This window comes from Phodopus roborovskii, unplaced genomic scaffold (genome assembly GCF_943737965.1).
Source record: "Phodopus roborovskii unplaced genomic scaffold, PHOROB, whole genome shotgun sequence".
NCBI classification, from domain to species: domain Eukaryota; kingdom Metazoa; phylum Chordata; class Mammalia; order Rodentia; family Cricetidae; genus Phodopus; species Phodopus roborovskii.
The window spans coordinates 3,992,610-4,019,860 of NW_026125264.1; the positions used below are offsets into that span (position 1 = coordinate 3,992,610).

The following is a 27,251-nucleotide window of genomic DNA, read 5'->3' on the forward strand; positions in this document are numbered from 1 at the left end:
AGACTTTTTTTTTAACATTTCCCATGACCTTTTCAATTGCAATGTATTGCTCTTGCTACAATCATTCTTTTGTAATTTTCCGAAATGAATATATAATGATGGTAAGTTGACAGGAGAAGTCAATGTAACAATGCTCCCAAATGGGCACTAATTCTAAAAAGAAAGAAAGAAAGAAAAAGGTAAAAGAAAGTAAGTAAGTCCCTGGTAGATTTACTGTAAATATGAACTATGGGGAAAAAATTTGCCTTCATAAAGAATAGGGAAATTATAATGATTTCTTCATCCACATTATTACTATTTACAAAGCTACTTTTGGAACAACAGGTCGGTACTGCAGAGTCTTAACGTAATCAGTGAAGTTGCTTTGCAAATTCTTTTGGAAAACTCAGCTGGGATAGAGAGTAGAAGGCACCAAGTTCTTCTCTGCTATCCGTCAGTGTTTATTGACCACCTACCATGTGTTAGACTCTGTTCTAGGCACTAGGGATATAGCAAGAGGAAGAAGTTCTTTACCTCATTATGTGTACATTCTAATGGAGGCAGTGATCTAATAGACTGACTTTTTTAATTACAGATAACTAAATAGAGCAAAACTGGCACATAAGTACCTGGGGTGGGGGGAGATGGCTCAGCCACTGAAATGCTGCCAGCAAGCATGAGGACCTGAGCACCCATATAAAAAACAGACATGACAGTGCTAGTCTGAGTCAGCGAGCTCCAGGCAGGTCCACTGGGTGACCACTGGGTGACCACTGGGTGACCATCTCCATTAAGGTGGAAAGTGGTTTTAAAAAAAAAACCTCTAATACACACACACACACACACACACACACACACACACGTTTGCACACACATGCACAAGTGTGCACACAGGGTAATAAAAGGTGAAGGACGAGGGAGGCAGTGTTTTTATAGGTTGATCCAGGAAGGTATATTACTTCCTCAACACTGTGACCAAATATCTGGCTGAAGGCAGCTTAAGGAAAGAAGGATTGGTTTTGGCTGTGGTTTGAAGGACATGTAGTTCATTATGACAGCAAAGGCATGGCAGAAAATGTGTGTCCCCAATCAGGAAGCAAAGAAATGAGCACTCCTACTGAAAGAGCTTGCTCCCTTTTTTTCAGCTTGGGCCCTAGCTCACACCCGAAGTGGGCCATCCTTAGCTAAGTCCCTCTGGAAACACCCTCACAAACACAGCCAAGCACGTTTCCTAGGTGATCTAAATCCAGTCAAGTTACCAGTAGAGATTACCCATGGCAGAAGGCCTCCCTGAGATAGTGCTGTCTGAGCAGAGACTTGGAGGAAGCAAAAGAGCAAACTGGAAGTCCGGGTGTTCCAAACCCACGAAGCTGAGAGCAAAATGAGTGATGGGCAAAATCACTTAAGAGGACCACCAGAGAGCTGGGGTTGAGTAAAGGCGGGTGGCAAGGTGATAGAGAAGATTCCCAGCAGGCTCTGAGCAAAGGCACAGGGCTGGTTCAAGAAGAGGGAGCCCTTCCCATCCACCCAGGGGAGCAGACAAGAAACCAGACCAGCAAGTTAACATAGTCACTTATGGGTGGGCTAGAAATGGACCATCAAAATCCAGTTTCCCGGACTCTGTGGGCCCCTGTGCCCCTGTGATGCCAAGTAGAAGGCAGGGAAGAAACCCACACGGATCTTGGGTTTCGATCACTTAGCTTTTATCACTTATATTTCCCATCTTTCCAGCTTACTATTTTAATACTGCAAAGGATAACGTTTCTTAAGTGCCCTTGGGTATTTAAGATTCCTATTATCATTTATTTAGAAAGCCAAGAGCTGTTCGCATTAAATAACTGGCAATCACAAGTTGGTTTAGGGGAGTCCAAAATGTTCCTAAAGGTGTTCAGGTATTACTACTTCATGTGAGATGTCTGTGTGTCAAGGAGTGAGACTGGCGTGAAGACACTGAGGCCCAGAAAGTGACGGACATTCCCAGGGTCACATGACAAGTCAGTGGATAAATACCCCTCCCCATCCTCCAGCTCTGCGCAACAACTCCTGGTGGGTATAAAGGACCCTCAGCTGTCTTGCGATTGCCCTGGCTCCAGGGCTCTCAGGACGAGACCAACTATCTCTTTAAGAAGGAAAGTAAAGACGGGAGGCTTACGCAGCTGCAGGCGAGCTGCCGACTGGCTCATTCCCCCCCCCCCCCCCATCCACCTCTCTTCCCCGCCCTCCACTTCTTCCTCCCGGCAGCCCCAGCCCCAGCAAGCACCCGGCTAGCCACCTCCAGCTGGGGCTCCGGAGAGCAATCCGGCTGCCCTCCTGGGGCAGCCCAAAACATGGAAGCCTTCGCAGGTGATGACAAGGACCCCGGGGACCTCCGGGCCCACCGCCCAGCCGCGCCCGCCGCACCCAGGAGTGCAAATGCGGGGGTGCGGGGCGCCGGCCAAGCACAGGAGCTGCCCTAGCCCGTGGCTGGCAGCGAGTCCTCCGAGCTTGCGGGCTGCGGCCACCCGCGCTCACCCGCCCCTGTCTCTCTCTCCCCCACCGCCGCAGGTTGCTGATCACCGCCAGGCGGCTGCTGCAACGACTGCAGAGGCGCTGCGCCAAGCGGCGCAGGAGTCGTGCGAGCCGGCGGGACTGCGGAGGGCGAGTGGACCCAGGTGAGGAGGCCGAGGTGGAGCGGAAGGGGCCTGATCGGCCACCGGGGGCGGTTTGAGACCACTTGCTGCTGCGCAATCCAGTAGGGGCACTAGCAGAGGAGGGGATTAATCGTGACTCATTCCTACCCTCCCTCCATCCCCCTGCATCCTCCTAAGGACTCCTCTCGCTGGCGTGAAATTCACTAATTAGGGGATGCTGATTTCAGTAGGGAAGACACCCAAGGTCTTCCTTGACATCTAGTAGGTGGGTTTAAGGGAACTAGCTCTTCGCCCTTCTATTTGTTTTCTTCTTCTGGCATTCCGCAAACATGTGAGCTTCTGTTTGGACCCGCACACCCACCCCAAGGTCAAGTGTCTAAGACTGCTTCCTTCCTATCTTGCCCGCTGAGAAACATCAGAGCTCTGCAGTAGATCTGGCAGAATTTCCCATGATCCCTAGAGTGGGATCATTTGCCTCAGTCTCCCTGGAGCTTCCGCGGTTTGTGCTGTTTTCTCTCTCCACTCCCTAGCGGGGAGGCAGACGGCTTGCAACACCTGCCAGCCTGAAAAGTCCCACAGTACCCATGCCTCAACTCTGCAGGGGTGGAAAGGCTGGTCACATTACTACCCATTTCCTTGCCCTTCTCTGCTCATCTGGGGGTGTAGACCTGGCTGGGCTGTAGAATTTTCCCAGGAAATGCTGATCTCTGCAAGTCAAGGGGTATAAGGAAGTACCAGACTAAGGTTCTGGGCCTTAACTTGCTTGTTGACCCCAAGTGTGGGTGTCTGCTTGTTTGTTCAGTGCAGAAGTTGAACTAGATGGTCTGTACAGTTACAGTTTACCACCTGAGCATGGCTTCGATTACTCTGGAGTCTCATCTATTAAAAACAATTTAAGTTTAGACCTTGAAATAATTGGGGTCCCCTTGGTTAATCTCTTTAACTCTTGACTTCTCAAGTGAAATGTTGACCTTGTGGGCCTACAGCACGGAGGGAATCAGTTAATTCTATGGTGACATCCCTGCACTGACAAGTTACTTACCTTCCCCAAGCCTTAATTTCCTCATTTGTAAACTTGGGGAGAAGGGTGCCTGCCTCCCCAAGGTTGTTCTGGGAGTCATATGGGAACTCTTGAGGCAGTGCCAGCTTGACTGACACGGTAGGTTCTCACATATTCAGAATTTGGAGGTAAATTAGGGGAGAGAGGAGTTCTCCTCTGCCCTACCAGTCTCCTCCACATCCCTGTAGAAGGAGTCCCTGTGGGGAGAGGGGGGGGGCTGGGGATAATAGGCTGCAACCGGGAGATGCAAACATTTCCAACCCAAGAGCTGCAATGGTTCTAGCAAATGATGGTTGGTTGCCTGAAGGCACATATTACCGAGCCATGGGCTTGGAAGACCCTGGCATGCATGGGTGGCATCAGTCAAGGAATACAAGCCCCTGAGTGTTGAGTGCTGGCAGAGAGCAGGAGCCAGGCGTGCAGATCTCACATCAATCCTTGCCTTCCCTAGAATCTCTTCTGACACTGGAACAAGGATCAAGTTCAGGGTGCCCACATTTCCCATTCTCTGGTTCCTTCTTGATGTCATTCTCAGCCTGCCATCCATCATGGCTAGTTTTAGTTTATTCCAGATACCTTTTGCCTTTTGGCAGCAATATAAAGGAGGTTCCCAACATGGTGGGGCGGAGCTTTTGCTGCAGCACCAGTTAGGTCAAAAGAACGAGTGGTGCACCCCCCCACCCACCTGCTTCTGCCCTAAAACCGTGCTAGACCATGAGCTCCTCCTGGCAGAGGCCCAGGCTTTGCTTCTCTGTCTCCAGCCTCTGGCCCATGACTAGGCATAAAGTAGGTGCTTAATATGTGTTGAGTTAAATACATCTGAGAAGATGACACTTCCAAACCAACTGTAATAGGAAAGAACTGTGGTGAGTTGACTTGCAAAGGTCAGGCACTACACAGGTGTTGGCTGCCATTATATTGAGATTACCAATATTCATTATTGTCATCAGCTGTAACTACCAGACATTTTATCTGCACTTCTAGCATCCTCATTAGGGACAAAGGGGCCAGATGTGCCTGGGAACTCGAGGTTGGCAATCAGGGTCCAGATGGCCCTGGCTAGTGAGACACCACTCTGAAGGGGATTGGGGAGAGTGATTCCAGCCATTGCTGGGTGAGGGACGGAGGGCTGCACAGGAGAACTAGTCAAGCTAAGAAAGAAAGCAGTAGAATGTGGGAAGACCCAACTTCCCAGATGCCATTAAACTGCCTCCTCAACACCACCTGAATGTGTCACCTTGGCTTAGTTCTTTAGTGGGTGCTCATCTCCATCTGTACCGGAGAGGCCTGTCTAGGTGGTCCCTCGAACTCCGCCTGGTTCTGAAATTTTGTTAAGACTTTTAAAAATAAAAATGGATGGTTGTTTATTATTCCTAATATCACGTATGGAATGCCAGAGCACTGTAGGTGGTCCTTATAACAATTATACCTGTTAGGAAGGAAGGAGGCTGGGGCCTAGGGACAGTAGGGATTCTATTTGGCTCAGAAGCACCGCCCCTTTTATATATGTAGCTGACCCCCATGTATACCTTTTGCACACACCCACATGTGTCTACAAGTGTGTGTTCTGTGTATGTATGTATGGTGTGTATGTGGTGTGTGTGTGTGTGTGTGTGTGTATGTGTGGTGTGTGTGTATATATGTATGTGTGGTTTGTGTATATATGTGTGTGGTATGTCTGTAGTGTGTATGTGTGCTATATGTGTGTTGTGTGTATGTATGTATATATGTGTGTGTGGTGCGTATGTGTGGTTGTGTGTGTGAATGTATGTGTGGTATATGTGTGTGTGGTGTGTATGTGTGCTGTGTGCGTGTGGTGTGTATGTGTGTGGAGGGTGTGTATGTATGTATGTGTGGTTGTGTGTGTGTGTGTGGTGTGTATGTATGCTGTGTGTGTATGTGCACGTGCACACCCTTACACACAAACAATGGTGTTAGAACCAGGGAAGCTGTGAAGGATCAAGAGGGCTGATCAGGCATCTCCCAAAATGATTGCTGCAAAGGACATGCTGGGCTGAACTGGAGAGTGTATGAGTCAGGGCTGCAGAGCTCTTGCCATGAGCTCTGCTTAGCTGATGGATGAAGGGTTCCCCCTTCTCAAGGAGAATGCCTAGGTCTGAATGAAAGTTATGACAAATGTGCTTTTAGAGTGTTCCCTGTGTGCTATTTTAACATAGCTTCAATTATTTACTCCTCACACCATCCTAATACGTAGAGTCCATACATCATTGTACCCATTTTTGCAGTGAGGAAGCCCAGCAGACAGGCTGAGGGTGTTGCCCGGAGCTGGACAACTACCATATTACAGACCCTGGAGAATACGAAGCTGGGAACACATTGGCTTGTGGGAGTGGGGTGGTTAAGGAGATGATTTAGTTTGAGCCTTGCCTTAGACTGGGTCACCTTGGGTAAGCCAGTCTCCCTCTGAGAGTCAGCATCCCTACTGCTCAAACTGGCTGGCTCTAAAAGTCCAAAACATGACCCTATTCCAACACAGGGTGGAGGGGTTCCCAGTCCTTTTGAAAAAGGCTTAGTGTTTGTTATCATTCATTAGCTAGGCTCTGGGCCAACTGCATGGGTATGGGAAAGAGCAGGAACCAATCCTGAGGTTCAGGAAGCCCGATATGCAGATATGAGATGTCTAGGAGGCATATTGACACATAATTGGGGGATGGAGACAGAGAAAGAGTAGGAGATGGTCCTTCCTGCCCAGTGAGTCAAGAAGACCCAGAGAGCTGATGCCATTGGCATCTTTTTCTTTTCTTTCTTTTTTTTTTTTTTTTTTTTTTTTTTTTTTTTCCTGTGCTGATTTGGGGAATAATGACAATAAGATTTTTATGAGTTTCAGTGTTAAAGGCCTGTGAGTTCTTCTCCCAGCAGCTTAGAAAGTAGCAACAGAGTCTGAGGGACCACCTACAATCACTCTGTGATACTGTTTCAGTTGAATTCTACAGGTTGTTTCAGGGAAATCAGACCCTTTCCTGTCCTTAAAGGCTTCTAGAAGCAGGATCTGCTAAGTTTGTTTTTTGTTTTTTGAGACAGGGTCTCAAGCTAACCTTGGTCTCATGATCCTTTTCCTCCCAAATACTGGGATTATGGGTGTGTGCGGTCATGCTCTGCAGAAGTGTGACTTCTCTGTGTTGTTATAAAGTCTGTCAGGTACCCGTGACTTCCCGGAAGTTTTAGAAGCTTCTCCTCAGCCTCTAATCCACAAAGAAGAACCAATCACCCTGAGAAGTGGAGTCATTGCTAAAGGTTTCTCAAAAGGGAGGGGCCAGAACTGTCCAATAGGAACTGCACTTCGGAGTCAGGTGGCCTGTTACTGTGTCTAGGCCACCCAGGCCCTAGGAGTGGGCAGCTGGTGCTCAGTGCTGGGAACACTGAGCCAAGGGCCCTAGCAGAGGGAAGTCTGTGTTCCAGGCTGCTCTACATCTCTTAATGGATGGATATTTATGAAGTGTTTGTCACATGCCCAGCACTGTCCTCTGAATTGAGGCAGTGGAAAGAGCCAGCATGAGAAGTCTGAAACTGGAGCCTTCCCTGCCCCCTGCTGTCCACTTGAGGGGCCTGACTTAGGCCTCTTTGCATCTCCAGAGTGAGAGGTGGCAATGGAGGAGGGTCCTTCAAGCTTCAATGGGCTAAGGACTTCACAGCTGTTTTCTTCTGTGTCTACTTGCTGGGCCAGGTGGGGGGAGTAGGGAGAGTGGAGATAGGGAGCAGGTGACTGTAACTTGAGGAAGATTCAGATAATGTAACAAGAGGCAGGAACAAACGGTCTGTGGATTTGCTAGAGGGATGATGTTTGGGGATGGCTCTGTTCAAAGCCACCTCTTGAAAGAGAGAACGCTACAGATATGGATAGATGGACTCCTGTGTGTTCAGGTTTGAGTCAGGAGGATCAGCAGGAGCCTGCTGTCATGTGGGGACAGGCTGGCTGTGTAGCAAGGACTTAAGTTCACAGAGGTCTGCACCTTTGGGAGTCTGGTACAGCTTGGCCAGCTTTTTATTTTGCCAGATAAGGACATTGCAGGTGATTCAGAGTTTTGTTTACTATGATATCTTAAGAAAAGAGCCCCTGAACACCTCCAGGCTCCAAACCCCAGAAAGAAAGATACCACACAAACTAAGTACATTTGCCTTCTAAAAAAACTCACTGTAGGCTGAGGGCATAGCTCAGAGACAGAGCGCTTGCCCACCATGCACAAATCCCTGGAGCCCTCCCTCTGACGATGATGATACATTTTATAATTATCTTTTTTTTTTTTTTTTTTTTTTTTTTTTTTTTTTTTGCTGTATGGGTGTTTTACCTGCCTGTGTGCACCATGTACGTGTCTGGTATCCCCAGAAGCCAGAAGAGAGCATTGGTCTCCCTGAAACTAGAATTGCAGATGATTGTGAGCCACCATGTGGGTTCAGGTAATCAAACCTGGGTCCTTTGTAAACGCAACCAGTGCTCTTAAACCACTGACCATCTATCTCTCTAGCCCCCCCCCCCCGTAATAACATTTAAAAGCCCTAACTCACTGCCCATATTTGGGTTAGTTTGCCCCAGTCAAGCATCCTGTGTTGTTGGCTGGAGTCAGGCTTCTTGGATTTTAATCTCCACACACACACCCCAGTCTATTTCCTTGTTCTGTGAAATGGGAACAATGTTCTCTGTTTGCTGAGATCATTGGCTCTATTCACCAAAAAAACGAAGCCGAAAGCAAGGGGCCTCACTTGCAGAGCAGACTGACTGGGCTGTAGCCTCTGCAAGTGTTCTATGGAAAGAGACAGTAGCTCTCCTGCCCTGCCACTCTGGGCTACATGTATGCCAGCCCAGTCTTCTCAGATCTGCTGATATGTTAGGCAGAAGCCTGGATAACTGCTGTGACGATATTCAGCTTTAAAAACAGGTCCTGTCCAGAGAGCACATACTGAATATTACTATCTTAATAAAACAGCAGTACTAAGGCTTAAAAAAAAAAAAAAAAAAAAAAAAAAAAAACTGGGACCGTGACACAGTATTCCCAGTGCACAGAGTGAACTATGCCTGTGTTAGGTCGTTGGTGACCTCCGATGTAGATTGTCAGTGCGAGACACACAACACTCATCAGTTGCTGGCTGGGACAGAGTGAAACTGGCCTGGCAGGCACAGGCCAGGGTGGGCCCATTCTGCAAGGCTAGGAGTTTGCCTTGCTTTGGCAGCTTGCACTCATTGGTTTCCTCCGTCCCCACCCCCCATTTTCAAAGCCCTGGTTGCTAGTTGTGCCCTTCACTTTTGGCAGCACCGTCAGGACGCCTGGGGACTGAGGCCTGTGGCATCTCTGTACCCACTTGAAACTGGCCCTAGCCAGGCTTCCTACCGTGGAGGCTCCAAAAGCTTGGTTGGCAGCCTTAGTAGGGGTCTTACTGAGTGGCCTGTGAAGCCTGATACAGCTGCTTTTCAGGGGGCTCTAGAAGGCCCTGCGCATGGCAAACATGGCTCTACCAGACCTCACCCTTCCCCCATTCCCTCCTCCTTGCTAAAATCCACTAGATTACATTCCTAAAGCTAGCTACCAAGGCCTATTCCCTTATTTGTCTACTTCCTCCTCCTGAGGCTGACCACCAAGGTCCAGCTATCAGAGTATTGAAGCCCAGCAATCAAAAGCCCCCTTTTGGATGCCCTACCTAACATGCCCAATCAAAACAAACCAACTCATCCTAACACATGGTTCCCCCTTTCCCTTTATAAACTGTCATTTGCCTATGGGGCACTCCTGTCTCCTCTCTATCCAGAGGCAGTCCTTTGTCCCTCCAGGACAAATCCCCGCCTTCCTGGTTCCCTCCTCTCTCATCCCATCTCCTATCTTTGTCTCTTATTCCCTGCCCTCTGTCCTTCTGGGACAAATAAGTCTTCTTTGTGCTGAGAACTTGGTCTTGGGGTATCTTGTGCCAACTTCGGAACCCTTTCAACTTTGAAATATGAGGAAAGGCCCCTGATGAAGCTGTTTGTGTCTTTGGAAGTTGAGGTACTGCTGTCCTCTGCTTAATGGAATGTGACCTGGCCAGCAGGCAGGCAGTCTGCATGCTGCTCTGTCACATGGCCACGTGGGGAAAGTGGGCTCTGGTTGCAGAAGAAGCCTAGAGTGTTTTAAAAGAAGGGCCTGTGAAAAACTTATAATTAGTTGGAAGAACCCCACAAACATGGATTTGGGACCTTCAAAGATTCAGACGGAAGCCACTGATAGCAGTTTGCATTCTTGTGGCCCCAGTTAATCAAATATTCATCAAGCAACTTAATGTGGTAGGTTCCATTCTAGACATGTCAGGGAGGCAAAGATACATCTATTCATTTATATCCATTCTACTGGGTGTCTGTCTCAGGTCCAAGATGTTCTCCCTGCCTTCAGGGAGCTTTCTAGCCTGGCTGAAGATGTCTGAAGGGATGATATACAGGGGCTGGCATACAGAAATACTAACAGCCATCGCTGGACTCTGCCTTTTGAGCATTAGGTACTGGTCACCAGAATGCAAGCTTTAGAGAGGACATGGAATCTGTCTGCCACTCAGTGAAGTAGCCATGTTACAGTTGGGAGATTTGGCAGCCCAGATGAAAGGCAAAATATGGACTGGCTAGAAGAAAGTGAAGCTGCCAAGCTGCCCAAGGATTCAAGAGCAATGATCAGAGATGGGGTAGCTGCTTTTGTGTTTAACAGACCATATCTGGACCCAGTTTTCAGTACTCACCTCCCAAAAAATCACCAACTGAGGCCCCTTGTAGGTTATCCACACTTTATAGAGGAAAGCACCGGGCTCTGAGAGGGGCAGCAATTGCTCAAGGTTACATGCCTGTCATACGACAGAACCCACACAGTTTTGGCATGGAGGCTGTGTTCTCCCCCTAAACTGCCTCTGGATAATGATTCATATGATAACCACATGGACCAAGGCTACTACTTCATGGATAAGCACATTGCCATAGTTTAGGAAACTGGGACTCCTAGAGAAAAGAGCTGACAGGGTCAGGACTCTGACCTTTTGGCTTCCTATGCTGTAGAGACAGAATAGCACTCTGCAGGGGCAAAGGCAAAGGGGATCCTCTGCAGGCATTCAAAGCCCAGTCACAGGAGACAGCCTGGACACCACTGAGGGCAAGCCCTAGCCCAGCACTTGCTAAGTGGATAACCGTCTAACAATGGCCATCCCCCAATAATGGCACATTTAGGGCTGGGGAGAAGGCTGCTGCTCTTTGAGAGGTGCTGCTCTTTTAGAAGACTCAAGTTCAGTTCAGTTCACAACTGCCTGTAACTGTCTCCAGAGCTCTGATACCTCTGACCTCTGTGAGCATCTGCACACAGCTCTACATTACTAAAAAGAAGTCTACAGCAAAAGAAAAAACTGCATCTCAGAGACTTCTGACACTGGGGCTTCCTGCATAGGCCAGGATGTCCTAAGGAGCTTCAGAGATGGCACGGCATTGGTGGCAGCTGTGTGTGACTCTTCCTGCAGTGCAGAGGGCCCGGAATTCCAGGACAGGACACAGTGACGCAAGCAGTAGGCACCACTCACATTTCTGCAGGACAGCCATAAGCTGGAAGAGGACCCAAAATTCTGGCAGAGTAAGGGCTGTGGTAAAGGACTGTAAAGCAAATAATCCCTGTTCCCTTTGGCAGTGGGAGCGATGGAAATCCTAGGTCTGCCCCAAAGCCTCACAGGGACCATTTTGGTACTATTTTTACTATTTTCTCTCTCTCTCTCTCTCTCTCTCTCTCTCCCTCCCTCCCTCCCTCCCTCCCTCCCTCCCTCTCCCTTCCTCTCCCTCTCCCTTCCTCTCTCTCTCTCTCTCTCTCTCCCTCTCTCTCTCTCTCCCTCCCTCTCTCTTTCTCTCTCCCTCCCTCCCTCTCTCTCTCTCCCTTCCTCTCTCTCTCTCTCTCTCTCCCTCCCTCTCTCTCCCTCCTCTCTCTCTCTCTCTCTCTCTCTCTCTCTCTCTCTCTCTCTCTCCCTCCCTCTCTCTCCCTTCCTCTCTCTCTCTCTCTCTCTCTCTCTCTCTCTCTCTCTCTCTCTCTCTGTCACACACACATACACACCACCTTCCCTTTCGGAAGTGACAGACTTTAGACACTGAGCTAAGTGTGAGAGAGGCTTGCTGAACATCACCTCTGCAGTGAGACACAGCCGTGTGACAGAGGCGACCTCCCTCACTTTGGGGCCCCTGAGCCTATGGGGAGGGGCCTGGATCCATCCTCTGAAGTAGCCCTGGCTCCTGTGGAGCTTCTCACTGTCAGGGTGAGCACTGACTTCAGAGTCAGGTATGGCTCACTTCCAGATCTGCTGGTTGTTAGCCTGGGACTTCAGATACATCATGTGACCCCACCCTCGGCCATGTTCTCATCTACCAGAGAAGGACAACTTGTTCCTTTTGGAGAACAGATGGGACATTCTCCTGATAGCCTATGTAGAAAAGGCCCAGTGTGCCACCGGTAGCCACCCAGAGCTGCCTCCCATCATCTTCCTCCCCTGGGCCTTAGCCCCTCTCCCCTTCTCAAACCCCAAGTGACAAAGAACACTACTGCCCATGCAGGCCCAGATATGTGGGATCTTACAGCTGCCTCCTGAGAGTCCACCAGGAACAGCATTTTCTCCAAAGGGATGCTGAGTTACAGGGAATTTAAGCAACTGGTCCTGGGTCCTACGATACCATATGGACGCTGTCTCCCCAAACATCTGTTCTCGCCTCTTTTCTTTTGCTTGCTCTCCTCATTCTGTTTTCAGAGGAGACCATGCACATCCATTCCTCATTCCTCAGCTCTCACCCTGGCTCTTCAAAGTAGGAACATGGCCAGCTCAAGCTAAGAGCTAAGGACGGACCCCTGATGGTCTGTGACTCCAGAAAAGTCCCTGCGTAACCCCAGACTTGATCTGTTCAGATAGGCGTCTCCCTGCGTACTCCTCCTTCCCACCTCTGTCATTTTAACTACCCACTTCCTCTTTATGTAACTTTATCCCTGCTATTGGGCCTGTTCAAGGCCCAGCTCAAATGCTGTCTTTTGGGAATCCTCCCCCAATCTTCACAGCTCCTCCTTAGAACCCAGGCCCTCCGCCATCATGCTAGGTTCTGTGTGGTCAGAGGTGGGGTGACCCCTTGCTACCTCTTTGTGGAGCTCCAAGACTGAGGGGACATTGGCCTGTGAGTCGCTTAGGACTGAGAGGAGGTGGATATTATAAGGGTCCCAACAATCACTGTCGCATTGAGAGGAGGGCTCAGGCTGAGGCTGTGTTGGGCCTTTTGCCCCACTCACCGAGCTATGGAGAGCACAGATAGTCTCCTGGTCAACCCTTTTAACCTCTACCTTGAAGAAATCACTTAATTTGTCTGGCCTTGTTACCTCATTGTTGACTGGTCAATGTAATTTAGCTTCAGAGGAGCAAAATTGGAGTGAAATTAAACTAGATTGGGAACTCCATTTGTGCTCCTACAGAGTTCGGCCCATAGTAGATGCCCAGGAAATTCCAGGAAAACGTCTGTGACTCTTGCTTGTCATGTCTCTTCATTTGGTAGTGAGCTTGCTCCTCACCATGGGGGTTTAAACAGGCTGGGTGCCAGCAGAACAAGATGGTCCCTTAGAGTAAAGGCCACTCAGAGAAGTGGTCATTTGGAGACAGTCACTCTGGATGATGGGCTTTGGGACCCTCAGGTCCTTTCCTGCTATGAACTTCTGTGATCCTGTGAAGACTTTACTCCCATTAGCGGATTATTAGAAGAACAGACAGCTTGGATGTCTGTTTAGCAATGATAAAAGGCAGAAGTCTGTTACAGTCATGAGCTAATTGAAGATTTTCTGTCCAAGAAGGGCTCTGATGGAGCCTGGGAATGGAACCCATATGGGGTGGCTGGAGCATGTGTCTGTTTCCGTTCAATTTGGGGAAGATGCACCATGGCTACTTGGATGGATTTCTTGGGGCAAGAGTATCCCCAGGAAATACTGTGCCTGGCATGAGTGTGGCACACTAGAAATACACTGGGGAAATGCTGAGGGAATGACAAGCAGCCTTGGTATCTCTACCAGATGGAATATTTGGCCAGCAGGGTTTTGAGGCTAACCCAGAGGCAGCTTCATCATCAGTGAGTGCATATGTGTGTTGTGTGAGTGCTTCCTACATCTCCTCCTGCCCACCACTATTCCCCCTTCTTCTATCCCTCCCACCCTTGCCTCCTCCTAGCTCAGGTGAAATATAGTCAATAAGCAGCGAGCAGCATGTATTTAAAGTATATAGTTAGGTCATTTTAGCAAACCACTCTCGTTAAGACTATGATCCCCTGCCTCATCCCAGAAGTTTCCTCTTGCCTCTTATAATGTGTTGCTCTCTAGCCTCATACCCTCAGGCCTGTTCAACAACCTTCCTACTTCCCGTCACTGGTGTTTTCAGAAGTTTCTATAAATGTAATCCTACAGTGTACATTCTGGAAGGCCCGGGTTTGTTCAGACGAAATAATTATTTTGAGTCATGTTGTATATGTGACTAGATGATACCTTTGAGGCCTTGGGAAGATGGACCAGTGGGCAAAGTGCCTACTGAGAAATCATGAGAACCTGAGGGGAAATCCCTAGAATCCATGTAAGAGCCAGGAGGAGCTGTACACAGCTGTAGCTCTAGGACTGACTGGCAAGAAGAGTCAGGTGGGGTCTGGGGACTTGCTGGCCAGCAAGCCTTGCCAACATAGCCAGTTCCAGGTTCAATTAGAGATCCTGTGTCAAAAAAAAAAAATAAGGTAGATAACGATGGAGGAAGACATCCTGCATTGACCTTTGATGTCTACATGTATATCCACAGGTGAGTTCATCCATAAACACATATGTACATACAGGCATACATTAAATACATGTACATACATGCATGGATGGACATAGACACACATTGAAAAAGAAAAGCAATAGTTCGCTCCTTTTTATTGCTGGGTAGTAGTTCATTATATGAGGAAAAGACCCATGTTTAGTTTATCCATGTGTTTTTTTCTTTTTCTGCTACAAAACAAGGTTGTTATGAACATTTTTATGCAGATGTTTTGATAGACACACATTGTTATCTTATTTAATTTCTGTAACTAAAATGGACATGTCATTTGATAAGCATGTGTTTAACCAAGACACTCCCAGTTCACTATCCCATATCGGCTCACACGTATCTGGTTCCTCCATGCCCTCTCATATATTGGGGTGGTTGGCCTTTTCCTTTAACTGTTCTAGATGCTGTGTGAGGATGCCTCTCCATGGCCTTCATTTGCCGTTCCTAATGACCAAAGGCAGGAACATTCCCTGTGCTTATTTACAGCCCATGCATCTTTTTTGGTGAGGTGTCTATTCAGATATTTTGCCCACAAAAGGGGTTAGCAACTGAGTTCTCGAAGTTACTCATTTCTTGTCAAATATTTACATTTTGCAAATATTGTATTTTAGTCTATGACTTACCCTCCAGGGCCAATGAGAGTTTCATACTCAGTGTGTATGGATGGAGGTGGGGGCTGGGCTGCATTCAGTGTGTATGGATGGAGGTGGGGGCTGGGCTGCACTCAGTGTGCATGTATGGAGGTGGAGGCTGGGCTGCATTCAGTGTGTATTATGGAGGGGGCTGGGCTGCACTCAGTGTATATGTATGGAGGTGGAGGGGGGCTGGGCTGCTGAGGACTCTAGCATCTGGACCCAGCTCTCCCCCATTGCCATCTCACAGATGTGTGCAACCTTTTCGCATTGTGGCACAGTGTTGTCCTTTCTGTCTTCAGTCATGCAAAGTTCACACTCAAGAACCCCACCATCCATTTACTCAGATAGTTTCTCCCAAACCTCATAATACTTTAAGTACATACACCACTTTGTGTTAGGCCACGTTCATATCTATCCTGGGCCTGATGCAGCTCAGGGATGCAGGTTGGACGCAGGACACACCTGTTAGTCAGCACAGATCAATACCTGGATGTATCTATAGAGCAGGGGTCCTTAGGGCTCACTGTGCAAACAGGAACCATGCAAGCTTAGGCAGAACCCATTCATGACTGGCTTTTCAAGGAAGAGGGCCAGAGCTGCCCCTGGTGACTGTAGGAGCCTGTTGGCTTTGCTGCCTCATTCACCTGTGAGATGGGGACAGCAGAGCCTTGCTGTGGATGAGAGGTGGGGACTGAGCTCTCCAGCTGTTCATCTCCACCCAAGGATGAGGAGGGTGTGTCTGCACCATCGCCATCCTCCGGCAGTGGGTGGGAAGCAGAGTAGTGCTCATTCAGAAAGGTTTGTGGAGCTTGGCCCTGGCCTGGGCGGGATAGGACAGAATGGTGTGTGACAGCCTTCTCTCTTGAACAGTAGCAGCATCCTCCTCCTCCTGCAAAGGTCTTTCACAGCTTTGTGGCATTGTTTAGGCTCAAAAGCCAGTTATAAGGTGGGGCTGTATATATATCAGGGCCGCAGGTAGAAGCTGTGGATTCCACCGTAGCGGAGCCATCCACAGGCTTCCCCGCCCGGATGACCTTGCCAGACAGACTAGCAGACTTGAGAGGTTCCCGAGACATCTTAGAGGGCAACTGCGTGGGCAAAGCTGTGACTCCACGTGAACTCAGTCAAGGTGATCGGGAAGCAGGCACAGAGGTGAGACTGGGATGGCAACAGCTCTGAGAGGCAAGAAGTGTAACCTTCACTTTATGGATGGAGATACCAGTGCATCCGGAGATCAAAAGGTGTGTGGTCATAGGCAGTGGTAGGTGCCCTGGCTATACCCCCAGAATAATAGACCCCCTTCTGGTCCCCACAGTAACTCTGGGGATCTCAGGATGCCCAGGCCATCTGTAAACTACTTAGCCCCTTCCAGCAGATGTTTGCTAAATCTTGATTCTGAAGCCAGCCCTATTCCAGGTACCCAGGGAGATTCCCTGCCTTTGAAGGCATTGCCCTTATGCTCCCCTTTGCAGATGGACAGCTGGCCAGGTTCTCTGGCCCAAAATGTTTCTGCCCATAGTGCACGGATGGGAGCTGCCACAGTGACTTGCATCCAGAGCTGGGGGTGTTAAGTGTAGAAGTTTTGAGCTGGGGACATTGCCATCCTTGAACAAAATTGTGGTTCTGCTAATAAGGGAGAACACTGGGAGGTGGTGATTAGTGTTCATGGCCTCCAGGAGGCCTGGCATCATCACAGCCCCTCACTTCCCCTTGTCCCTCAAGAACCATCTCTGGGCCCTGAAGAATTGACCTCCTAAATGCCTCTTGAAGTCATTTCTGCTCTGGTCTCTCCCCTTTCATCTTATTTTAGCTTCCACAGCCCCTTTAAATATCTCACCATCTCTTACCTGCTCCACTACAGCCTCTCCGCCTCATCTCCGGCACAAGGCTGTCTATTATGACTTAAAGCTGACCTTCAGCATTAAACCTGACTTGACGTTAAACCTACCAGCACTTGCACACACCCACACACCTCCTGGCCCAGCCTAGCTCTCTGTGGCCCCTCTGTTCTTACTATGGCAGGCCTCTCAGCCACCACGGCATTCTAAAACTGCTACACACACACACACACACACACACACACACACACACACACACACACACAAACTTGGAGAGTCCCTCCACAGACATTCATCAGAACCATGTTCAAGGGCTCCCTTCTGACTCCTTCAGAAACACTTGCTTGTGTGTCAAGCCCCTTCCCAATTTGTGCCTTGATACTTTGGACTATTGGCATCAGAGGCTAAGACACACCAGACACAGATGCTTGGTAGGTCCTGAGACACCAGGAGGTTCTGTGATTGGAGTAGGAGACCATGGTGACAGGTTCGCTTTCAGTTTGGGGGTTAGATCAGTTTTGAGCTTGGCCATAATTTTCGCCCTTGCTACAGAGGTGTGAAGACACTGGCCACAAGGGAAAACAGAAAGCAAACTTATATTGAATGGCTCTTGTGTCTGAGCTTGAGATTGCCCTTTAAGGCTTTGGTCAGGTCCAATGGCTTTACCAGATGGAAACTCTGGCCATTGTGCAGATGTTATGGGTGGGAAGAGTCAGCTGGCAACCTATCCTTCAAGAAGGCAGCTTGGCGGACCGTTCAGACTTGTTGATCCTGGAATCCACCCAGGGATCCAACCTGAGGAAATAACACTACATTTAGAACAATGGCTATGGACAAAGATAGCAATTATTGCACTGGCTTTGATGGTGAGAATGTACTAGTGTTCGGCAGAAGGGGAAAGTTAACCACTGTGGACCAGTGACAGAAGATTATGCAGGCCATAAGACACTGTGCATGTATGCATGTGTGTGTACGTGTGTCTTTGTTCATGTGGGTGTGTGGCACATGTTCCTGTGTGCGAGTATAGGCACAACCATGCCACAGCATTTGTGGAGAGGGCAGGGGACAGCCTTCAGCCTTGAGTGTCAGTCCTCACCCTTGCTGCGGCTGCGTTTGCCAGGTTGTTTGCCCTCAAGCTTCCGGGGATTCTCCTGCCTCCACTCCCTTCTCACTGAGAGCACTGGGATTGCAGATACGAATTTACACAGGTTCTGGAGATTCCAACAGCTCTGCATACTTGTACAAGTACTTTACCCGCTGAGTCATTTCCCCAGCCCCCACAAAACACGTTTTATAAAGACTGCACCATATGGACAATTCTAAAACCATGTTAGATTTTTAAAAGATGCAAATTTGTGTATATACTATGGTTAGAACCACGCAGAAACAATAACAACACCTTCTCATGAAAGTACTCCATGCAAGCCAGGTGGTGGTGGCACACACCTTTAATCCAGCACTCAGGAGGCAGAGGTAAGAGGGTCTCAGAGTTTGAGGCCAGCCTGGTCTACAGAGTGAGTTCCAGGACAACCAGGACTACACAAAGAACCTTGCCTGAAAAATAAAAGGAAAAGAAAATACCCTGTGCTTAGTGGTGGGAGGGAGAGGTAGGGAGTGGCTTAGGGGGGAGCCACCATTTTTAAAGGTGTATACTAGTATATTTAGCTTATGAGTGAGCCAGTCATGGTGGCTCACCCCTGTGCTCCCAGCACCTGGGAGGTAGAAGCAGGAGAATCAAAAGTCCAAAGCTCGTCTCAGTTTTAATTGAGTTTGAGGCTGGTCTGGGTTACACAACACCCAGCCGCCAAAGGACAGAAGTTGACCTAGTCCAAATGAAGCTGCAGTGTGGAACCTTCTTGGTATGCGTTTCCCAGTGCCTTGGTTTGAAAGGTGTTGTGGCTTCTTGCAGGCATCACCAAACAGGTCTTTGCAGCTGACCCTCATTTGGCGGGGAGGGGCAGCTGAGGAGCAGCTGAGGTTCACGTCCAGTCCTCAGCTGAGAGTTGGTTCTAGCTCAGTCCTGTCCTAGGACAGTTCACATCATCTTCCTGCCATACCAGAGTCCCTGTGGTAACGCTCCTGTGTGCTCTTAGAAAAGGCAGGTGAGAGGGTTGTGCTAGCGCCCAGTGTCAAAAGAACCAATGAAGGGTGAGTTGCTTTACCAAGTGCAGATCTTGTGCACCGGCTGCAAGGAGGAGAGAGCTTTGGCCCCGAGCAGCCAGAGGTGCATTCTGTGTCCTCCACAGCCCTCGGGTCCTTGCCCTTTCAGCCCAGTCCAGCATTTTCACCAACTCCTGGCAATAGCACTGCAGGGCTGGCCTACCCACTGACATCACAGCACCCGGGTTTTAAACCGCAAGCATAAGCTCCAAATACTAGCTTTACCACTGATGGCCTCAGGGTCTTGCACAAGTGCCATCCTGCACCCCAGGCTCAAGTCCTTTGTCTATAGAATGTCTCTAGAGGACAGCAGAAATGCCTTACCCTATCAGACAGCTAACAAAGCAACCAGACCAATCAGGAGAGCTCTTTTCAGCTTCCTGGGAGGAGACACTTCACAGATTTGGCCTCCATTGCTATTCTGGAATATTCATACAGAGCTGTAGGGTCTTTGATTTGTTCATAGCAAGCCAGAAACAATGGATTTTCACATAATTAGGAATCTCTTAATTTATCAATGGTCACTATATACAGACACAAGGCAAAGGGAGGTGGCCTATAGTGTGACACTGCTTGCAGTATAGGCCTGGGCCTGCTGTGTGTGCCACCATCTGAATACCTGTCTCTGACTCTCAGGCCATAGACTCTTGGTGGACAGTCACTGCTAGAGACAGTGCATGGCAGAACCTAGGAGAAGATATAGAAGGTTTGGTTCTGTTTGGCCTTTGTGCTTGCTCAGGCTCCAAAGGCTATCTTGTCACCTGCTGGAAGTCCTACCCCAGATGCACATGTTTCTGTTGGCCTCTGACACATTTTCATCCACACATACCCTCATGTGTATTTCTGTTTCAGTATATCTTACTTAATATGCGTTGATTCATATCCACAGACATACAGCCAATGGTATGGCTCATGCCTCAGTGAAGTGTTTCTGACCAATGTCTTTCTCTGTGAAAGAACCTTCCTGTGCAGAGAAACGCCATATAGTTGTTTTAACACTGCTCAGGGCAGTCGTTTTAACTATGAAATCACGAGAAAAAAAATGTTAAAAATCTAGCTATCTATAGATCTTGACTAGATCTTGTACTTGCAGTAGAAGAAGTCGGCCAAGAAACTACCTTGTTGGTGTGGAGAGATGGCTCAGTGGTTAAGAACACTGGCTGCTCTTCCAGACGGTGAGGTTCAATTCCCAGCACCCACATGGTGGCTTGCAACCATCTGTAACTCCAGTTCCAGGATCTGGATACCCTCTTCTCAGCTCCATGTATGGTGAACAAACATATATGCAGGCCAAAGATAAATTATTTTTACAAAAAAATTAAGAAGGTGCCTTGTGGTTCACAGAGAACCCAGACACCTAGTAACTCGAACTTCCTGTCACCCATGCCTGTCTGTGAATGACCAGGGAAGAGTTGACAGTATTAATTTTGAGACTATAAATATCAGCAAAGTGGGTGACTTTACAATATAAGATCCATGGATAATGAAAAGCAAGCGTAATTGATAGGTGTTGCTTTGTCTGAGGGCTGCTGTCAGGCTTTGGGATTGCTGACATATCTAATTGGATTTCACAAGAGCAGCGAAGTCATGGGGAGGGGCAGCCGGAATGAGTTCTGAGACCCAGACAATCCCTATCCTGCAGAGGGTGGGAAGTGAATGGAGAGAATGGTGGTGGAGTGCCCACTCCTCATGATAAACAGCGGCCTCTTAAAAATGCTACTTCCATCCTTGTCCTCAAGACCCGGTTAGTAGTTTTGTGCTCAGGTCTCTGCCAAGGAGTAGAATCAGCCTTGAAGGAAAGATGACCCACTACACAACACAGTGTGTGCAGAAGGGGCTGTGATCATGTGAGCAAAGCACCCCAGCTATCTCCACTGCTGAGATGCTCACATCACCCCAGGCAAGTGCAGACTGACCTATCACTCGGCAAGTCTGCATCGGAGACTGGGCAGATAGTAAGACTAGTCTAAGGACAGGGGGCACAGTCAAGAAGAAAGTGGGCATATGTCTTTACTCTCCTGGAACCTATAAAGATAATAGACAAATAAGTGCATAAATACGATTGTGGTGGCAAAGGACGATAGAGAGCAGTGGAGTGTGAGAGGAAAGAGGAGGATACTGGTGGATGGGAGCCTGTGTCATATTAAATGACTTGCACTGGGAAGATGTCCTTACAACAGAGACCTGAGTGGGAAGAGAGAATGCTGGAAAAAGAGGTGTGGGAGAGAAATATCCCAGGCAGGACCATTGGCACGTGCAAAGGCCCTGAGGTGGGACGGTGTGAGAAGGTTTAGTGGATGAGGGGAGTAGTAGCAGAGGTCAAAGATGGTAGATGATGGAAAGAAAAGGGTGTAAAGGACTTTAGATCAACCAAAGTAAGGACTTGGCTTCTGTCTCTGGATGGGAGGCATTGACTGGAGGGGTGCCACAATCCAATTCCTGTTCTGAAGGGACCTCTGTATGTGTGTGTGTGTGTGTGTGTGTGTGTGTGTGTGAGTGTGTGTGAGCGTGCGTGCACACACACACTTGATTGTAGGTATATGTATACCTATGTAGGGGCTAACACAGAGGATCACTGTGTTCAGACAATGGTAGCTGAGTCTGTGGAAGGGCACTGGCAGTTCTGACAGGCGTCAGCTTCTGGATATGCTGAGCAGGAAAGGAAGGCTGGCACAGCTCTTCTGAAACACATCCAAGCACCGTGTGGCTGGAGCAGTGGGGTTGCTGTGAGTAATAATAGAAGGAAAGCCTCAGAGAAACAGATTTCTGAAGAAAGACTAAAGAGATGTGCTTTCGGGAATGTTAATCTTGGTGCTTTCTTACACCCAAGTGGCAGTGTCTTGAAGTGCCATTGTTTGCTAGACAGTGACTTTTTTTTCTCCCCCCCCCCCAACTAAAATCAAAGTGAAAAAATAAATGTTTGGAGGGAGCGGGACTAGGAGATGGCAAGCATGAGTTTGAATCCTGTGTAAAAAACAGAACACAGCCACACACACTTATAATCCCAATTCTGGAGAGTTGGAATCAGAGGCTGTTGGCTGCCTACCCTGTGAGATCTGACTCCCAGTGAGAGAGACCCTGTCTCAACAAACAAGATAGATGGCTCCTGAGCAGTGACACCCAAGGTTGACCTCTAGCTGCCATATGTACACAAGCATGCACACCAGCACATGTACTTGTACACACATACACACACACACACACACACACACACACACACACACATTATGCTTCAGGAACCTCTGAAGTACAAATTGTTCTAACATTGCACATTAGGATTTTGAATTGAGGGGGCTGGGGAAATAGCTCAGTCAGTAAAATACATGTCGTGCAAGCTGAGCATGTGCCCCCACCCCTAGCACCAATGGAAAATCACATGCAATGGCATGTGTCTGTAATCCCAGTGCCGGGGAGACAGGCAGGTGCATCCCTGGAGCTCACTGGCCAGCCAGCATAGCCTAAATTGTTCTAAAGCCAGAGAAAGATCCTGTCTCAAAAAATAAGGCAGAGGAAGAGACATTTGTCTCTATACATACATGTATATAAACCCACATGATATATGTGCACTTCACACATGCACATATCCACAGACAGAAAGAATTAGGATTGAGATAAAGATGAAATAGATGAGATACATTAAAGTGAGGCTGGAGAGATGGCTCAGCAGTCAAGAGTACTAATTGCTCTTCCAGAGGACCTGGGTTTGGTTCCCAGCATCCACATGGTAGCTCACAAGGATCTATAACTCCAATTCTAGGGGATCCAGTGCCCTCTTCTGGCATCTATGGGCACTGCATGCACATGGCACACAAGAAAGGTATTTTTAAGAAGAGAGTGGCTGGGGAGATGACACAGTCAGTAAAGCATGAGGGCCCCAGTTCAGATCCCCAGCACCCAGGACCAAATCCAGCCATGGTGATACAGTTTTGTAACCCCAGCACTGGGGAACAGGGGTAGGTGGATCACCGAAGCTGAGTGGCTAGACAGAGTAAATAATTGGTGAGCTCCAGATTTTAGTGAGAGACCCTGTCTCAAAAAGTGAGGTAGAAAGTGATAGAGACACATGATATACACATACTTATACTTGAGAGTATGCACACGCACGCACGAACGCACACATGCACACAAATTGTGCCAGTGAAATGGCTCAACAAGGAAAAACATTTGTTTCATAAGCCTGACAATCTTAGTTCTATCTATGGATCCCACGGTAAAAAGAGAGAATCCACTTTTAAAGGCTGTCTCCTATATGTGTGTGCATGTTCCCACCCCCACTCCCTACACTAAATAATAATAATAACAATAATAATAAATTTGAAATAAACATAAAGAAAATACTCAGGTAAATGAGTGGCCCCTACTGTTTCTGGGGAGCATCCTCTGGACTTTGTCAGTATGGAACAGGCATTGTTGCCAATGTTGTTCATGATGGCTATTCCATGTCCAACTGTAATCAGCCCCACTTACAGAAAAGGCACCTGAGACTTAGACATATGCAATGGCATTGGGAGCCCAGACCCGGGTGCATTTGATCTCAGAACCATGCTGTCTCTGTTAAGTTAGTTGGTTTCTCCATGAATAAAAAAGACTTTGAAGTGAGGACTGGGTGTTTGCAGATTCCCTGACTTAAAGTGTTACAAATGCTTGTTTTGACAAAACCAAGAGGCAGGACAGCTTCTCTGGAGAGGGGTTTGTTGATCCCTGGCCCTCATCCAGCAAGCATGAGTGATGCTGGGCCTTGCTGAAAGCCAGGGATCTTCCTGAAAGTGAAAGGGTTCAGCACGATGCGGGAAACGCCACCAGCAATCAACTGCACAGGGACCACTTGCAGGGCAGCTGGCAGCTGCAGAAGGGGATGCTGCAGTGACGGGCATGGCTCATGGGCAATACTGGGCATACTTGGGTGAGCTGTGCTGCATTTCTGTGCTCAGCCCATAGGCCTCAGAACACAGATACGGCTTGGCTCCCAGCAGAAGCGGCAAAGCAGGGGATCTGGATAAGCTGGGTCATGTCCTCTGATACTATTGCTCATACTGTGGGCTTTATAAGTCCTTGGTTTCCTGCCAAGAAAAGATGACCACTGGACTAGAGCAATGGCTCTCAACCTGTGGGTAGCCACCCCTTTGGGAGTTGAAGGAACCTTTCACAGGAGTTGCATATCAGATATGTACATTATGATTCATAACAGTAGCAAAATCACAGTTATGAGGTAGCAATGAGTGTGTTGGTCCTGGTTTGGCCTCCCCAGGTGACAGAGGCTCTCTAATCACTGCTTGGTGGAGGGCTGTACCTGTGGGAAGGGCCTGTGGTCCCAAGCAGACCTGCTGATATCTCCATCATCCCTTTGGTCCTGTGTGGTGGCACCTTCTTCCTTGAGCCTCAATTTCCTTCTAGTGTGTGTGACCTGCCTTGAAGTTGGTAGATCACTTGTCTCACCCCTCAGCTTTCTTCCAAAGGCTTCTTCATTTGGAAAAATCTCTTTGTTCTTAATTGAACTCAGGCTTGCTTTTAAATGGGAATGGGTGGAGAATGAACAGAAGGCCTTTCACTAGAATCCAGCTACCAGACTATACTCTCTCTTATTTGCTGGGCCTCTCATTACCTGTCCTTGCTGGATTTTAATTTCTCAGTGGATAAAATGGTGACACATTCTCCCTGAGGTGTTTCCCATTCTAGGCTGCTGAGACCATATTAGCCTCTGTTGATAGTTGGAATAGATGCTGGCATAAGCAGTGGTAAGAACCCAGGATTCTAAGGGCCATGACCCAAAGAGCACAGAGAAGCCATGCAGATGGAGGCCCACCATCATCATCTTCCTGTGCTGCTTGAGAGGAGGAAGGACAAGGGCGGAGCTGCAGAGATTGACAGCTCTATCAGTGAGGAGGCCCAAGAAAAGCATATGCTGTGGCCAGGGCTGCTGGGGGCCTCCATCTGCCGGGAGTCATTTGCCAAGTTGGCTACCAAACTGAAGTTGGCACCATGACCTCTCTGCTCCCACACTTCTCCCTGGTGTCTGCAGAGTGTCTATCCTGGAGCAACCGGCATTGGAAGGAGTGGACCCATGTAGGAGGCCTGCCAGACATTGCCCTGATAGATGTTCTTGAGAGCCTGTCTGGAAGAGGGTGCCTGTAACTTCAGCATCAGCTCATGCTTTCTCAGACTCTGAGAGGTGTACAGATTATCCATAATGAAGGCCAGGTCCCTTTAAGAGATAATGGGATGAAGCAGTCTGGTTTCCCAGGAATTACCTATCTCTCCCGTTATTATCTTGGTTGGATTCCAGAGACACTGGCACAGACAAGTTGCCCCAAGTGCTTGAAGTAGCTGGACTTGAGAGAGCAGAGGCCCCAGATCACCACCAGTGATCCCGTGATGTGACTCTGAGCTGCTGAGGGTTCAGGGCCCTGCTTGCATGGTGCCTAGGCTGCAGAAAGAAGGGATAGTTGAGAGACAGAAGAGCAGCTGTCTCTGCGTAGGGCTTCTGCTGTTTACAGGAACAGGGGCAGTCCTGCTCAGCCTAGAGAGAAGGCACAGGAAGAATTCCTTGGAAGGAGTCTAGCTGCGGTGCTTGTCTCTGGTCTCAGGGGAGGGCAGAGAACTGGCTTTCTATTCTTGCCCTGCTGCCCCTGCTAAGTGTTCTGGACCAGTCCCTCCCTTCTGAACCATGCCTGTCCTTTAGCAACTATTCATTAAAAATAGAGATTATGTGGATTTGTTTTGACTGCATTTTTAAATTGAAATGCAGTTCACACACCATAAAATTCACCCCTTGAAAATGTACCATCCCCAGATTTGTAGTACATGCACAAACTTGTGTAACCCACCCCACTATCTAATCGCCAAGCATCTGCAGCATCCCACTTGAGAAGCCCCATTCCTGTCCTGTAGGCAGCTGCTTCTGTTTCTTCTCCTTTTCTCTTGACAACCACTAAGTGACTTCTGTCCCTAGATTTGCCCATGGTGGCATTTTGTGTAAACAGAGTCATTCAGCACTTGGAGTTTGCATCTGACTTCTTTCACTTAACTCGTGTCTTCAGGACTCGTCAATGTTGTGGTACATGTTCCTACCTCGTTTCTTCTATGGCTAAAGTCCTAGAGCATGAACACCCTGTGCAGCATTCATTCTAGCCACTGACCAACACTAAGTGCTCCCCACCCTTGGCTACTGGAAATAGTGCTTGCATCTACCCTGTGCAGTGTTTCAATGCCTGTTTCATTTCTTGGGAAATCTATCTAGTAGTGGAATTGAATGTTCAAACGCAGTCCTGTTTAGCTTTGTGGAGGGCTCACAAACTGTTTTCCACAACAGTCACCATTGTACATCCCCACCAGCTATGCATGAGTGTTTCTCCACACTCACAACACTTGTTCCCTGTCTTCTGATAGCCATCCTAGTGGAGATGAAGTTATAGCTCACATTTCTAACCTGTAGTCATCCTCTTGTTTGGGGGCAGTTAGGCAGTGCTTGGGGTTTAACCCAGGCCCTCTCACATACTTTGAAAGCCCAGTGCTATCAAGTTACATCCTCAACCCCCAAATCCTTCTTTTAAAAATCACCTTACCCTGGATTTGGTTCCCAGCACCCACATGTGGTCCACAACCATTTGTAACTACATTCTAGAGGATGTTCTCTTCTGGCATCGAGCACCAGGAACACATATGATGCACATATATACATGTAAAAACTCATATTCATAATAACAACAAATTTCTTTCAATTAAAAAAAAAGTAAAGAATTCTAAAACAAATACATAAGATAAAATGGTCTTCCTGGCCTGGGGAAATCACAGTCAGCAAAGAACTTACCATGCAAGCATGGGAACCTGAGTTTGGATCCCCAGGAGGGCATGGTGTACACCTGTAATTCCAACCCCTGGGAGGCTGAAATGGAAGGATTCTTGGGGTTTGCTGGCCAACCAGTCCAGATGAACTGGTAAGCTCCAGGTTTAGTGAGAATTCCTGTCTCAAAAAATAAGGTTGAGTCATTGAAGAAGATAAGATACCCAACTTTGGCCTCCATGTTCACACAGATGCACGCACACATGCGCGCGCGCGCACACACACACACACACACACACACACACACACACACACACACACGTCTTCAGACTTTCTAGTTGGTCAGTTTTTGTCCCTGTG

General features: G+C 48.3%; 1 protein-coding gene across 13 annotated transcripts in view; it reads left to right on the forward strand.

Annotated features, from left to right (window-relative positions):
* Positions 1–2,177: 2,177 nt before the first annotated feature.
* Positions 2,178–27,251, forward strand: part of Snph (syntaphilin) — a 40,346-nt gene continuing 15,272 nt past the window's right edge. For 6 of the 13 annotated variants that reach the window (XM_051193779.1, XM_051193813.1, XM_051193851.1 and 3 more), the window contains exons 1-2: positions 2,178–2,322; positions 2,524–2,630. Coding sequence is in view for 3 of the 13 variants with exons in the window: in XM_051193804.1 (XP_051049761.1) it covers positions 20,374–20,380 (7 nt within the window). In the remaining 10 variants the exon portion in view is untranslated. Of the gene's footprint in view, positions 2,323–2,523; positions 2,631–20,286; positions 20,381–27,251 lie in introns of those variants that run through there. The other 7 variants (XM_051193822.1, XM_051193861.1, XM_051193885.1 and 4 more) reach the window with 3 other exon arrangements.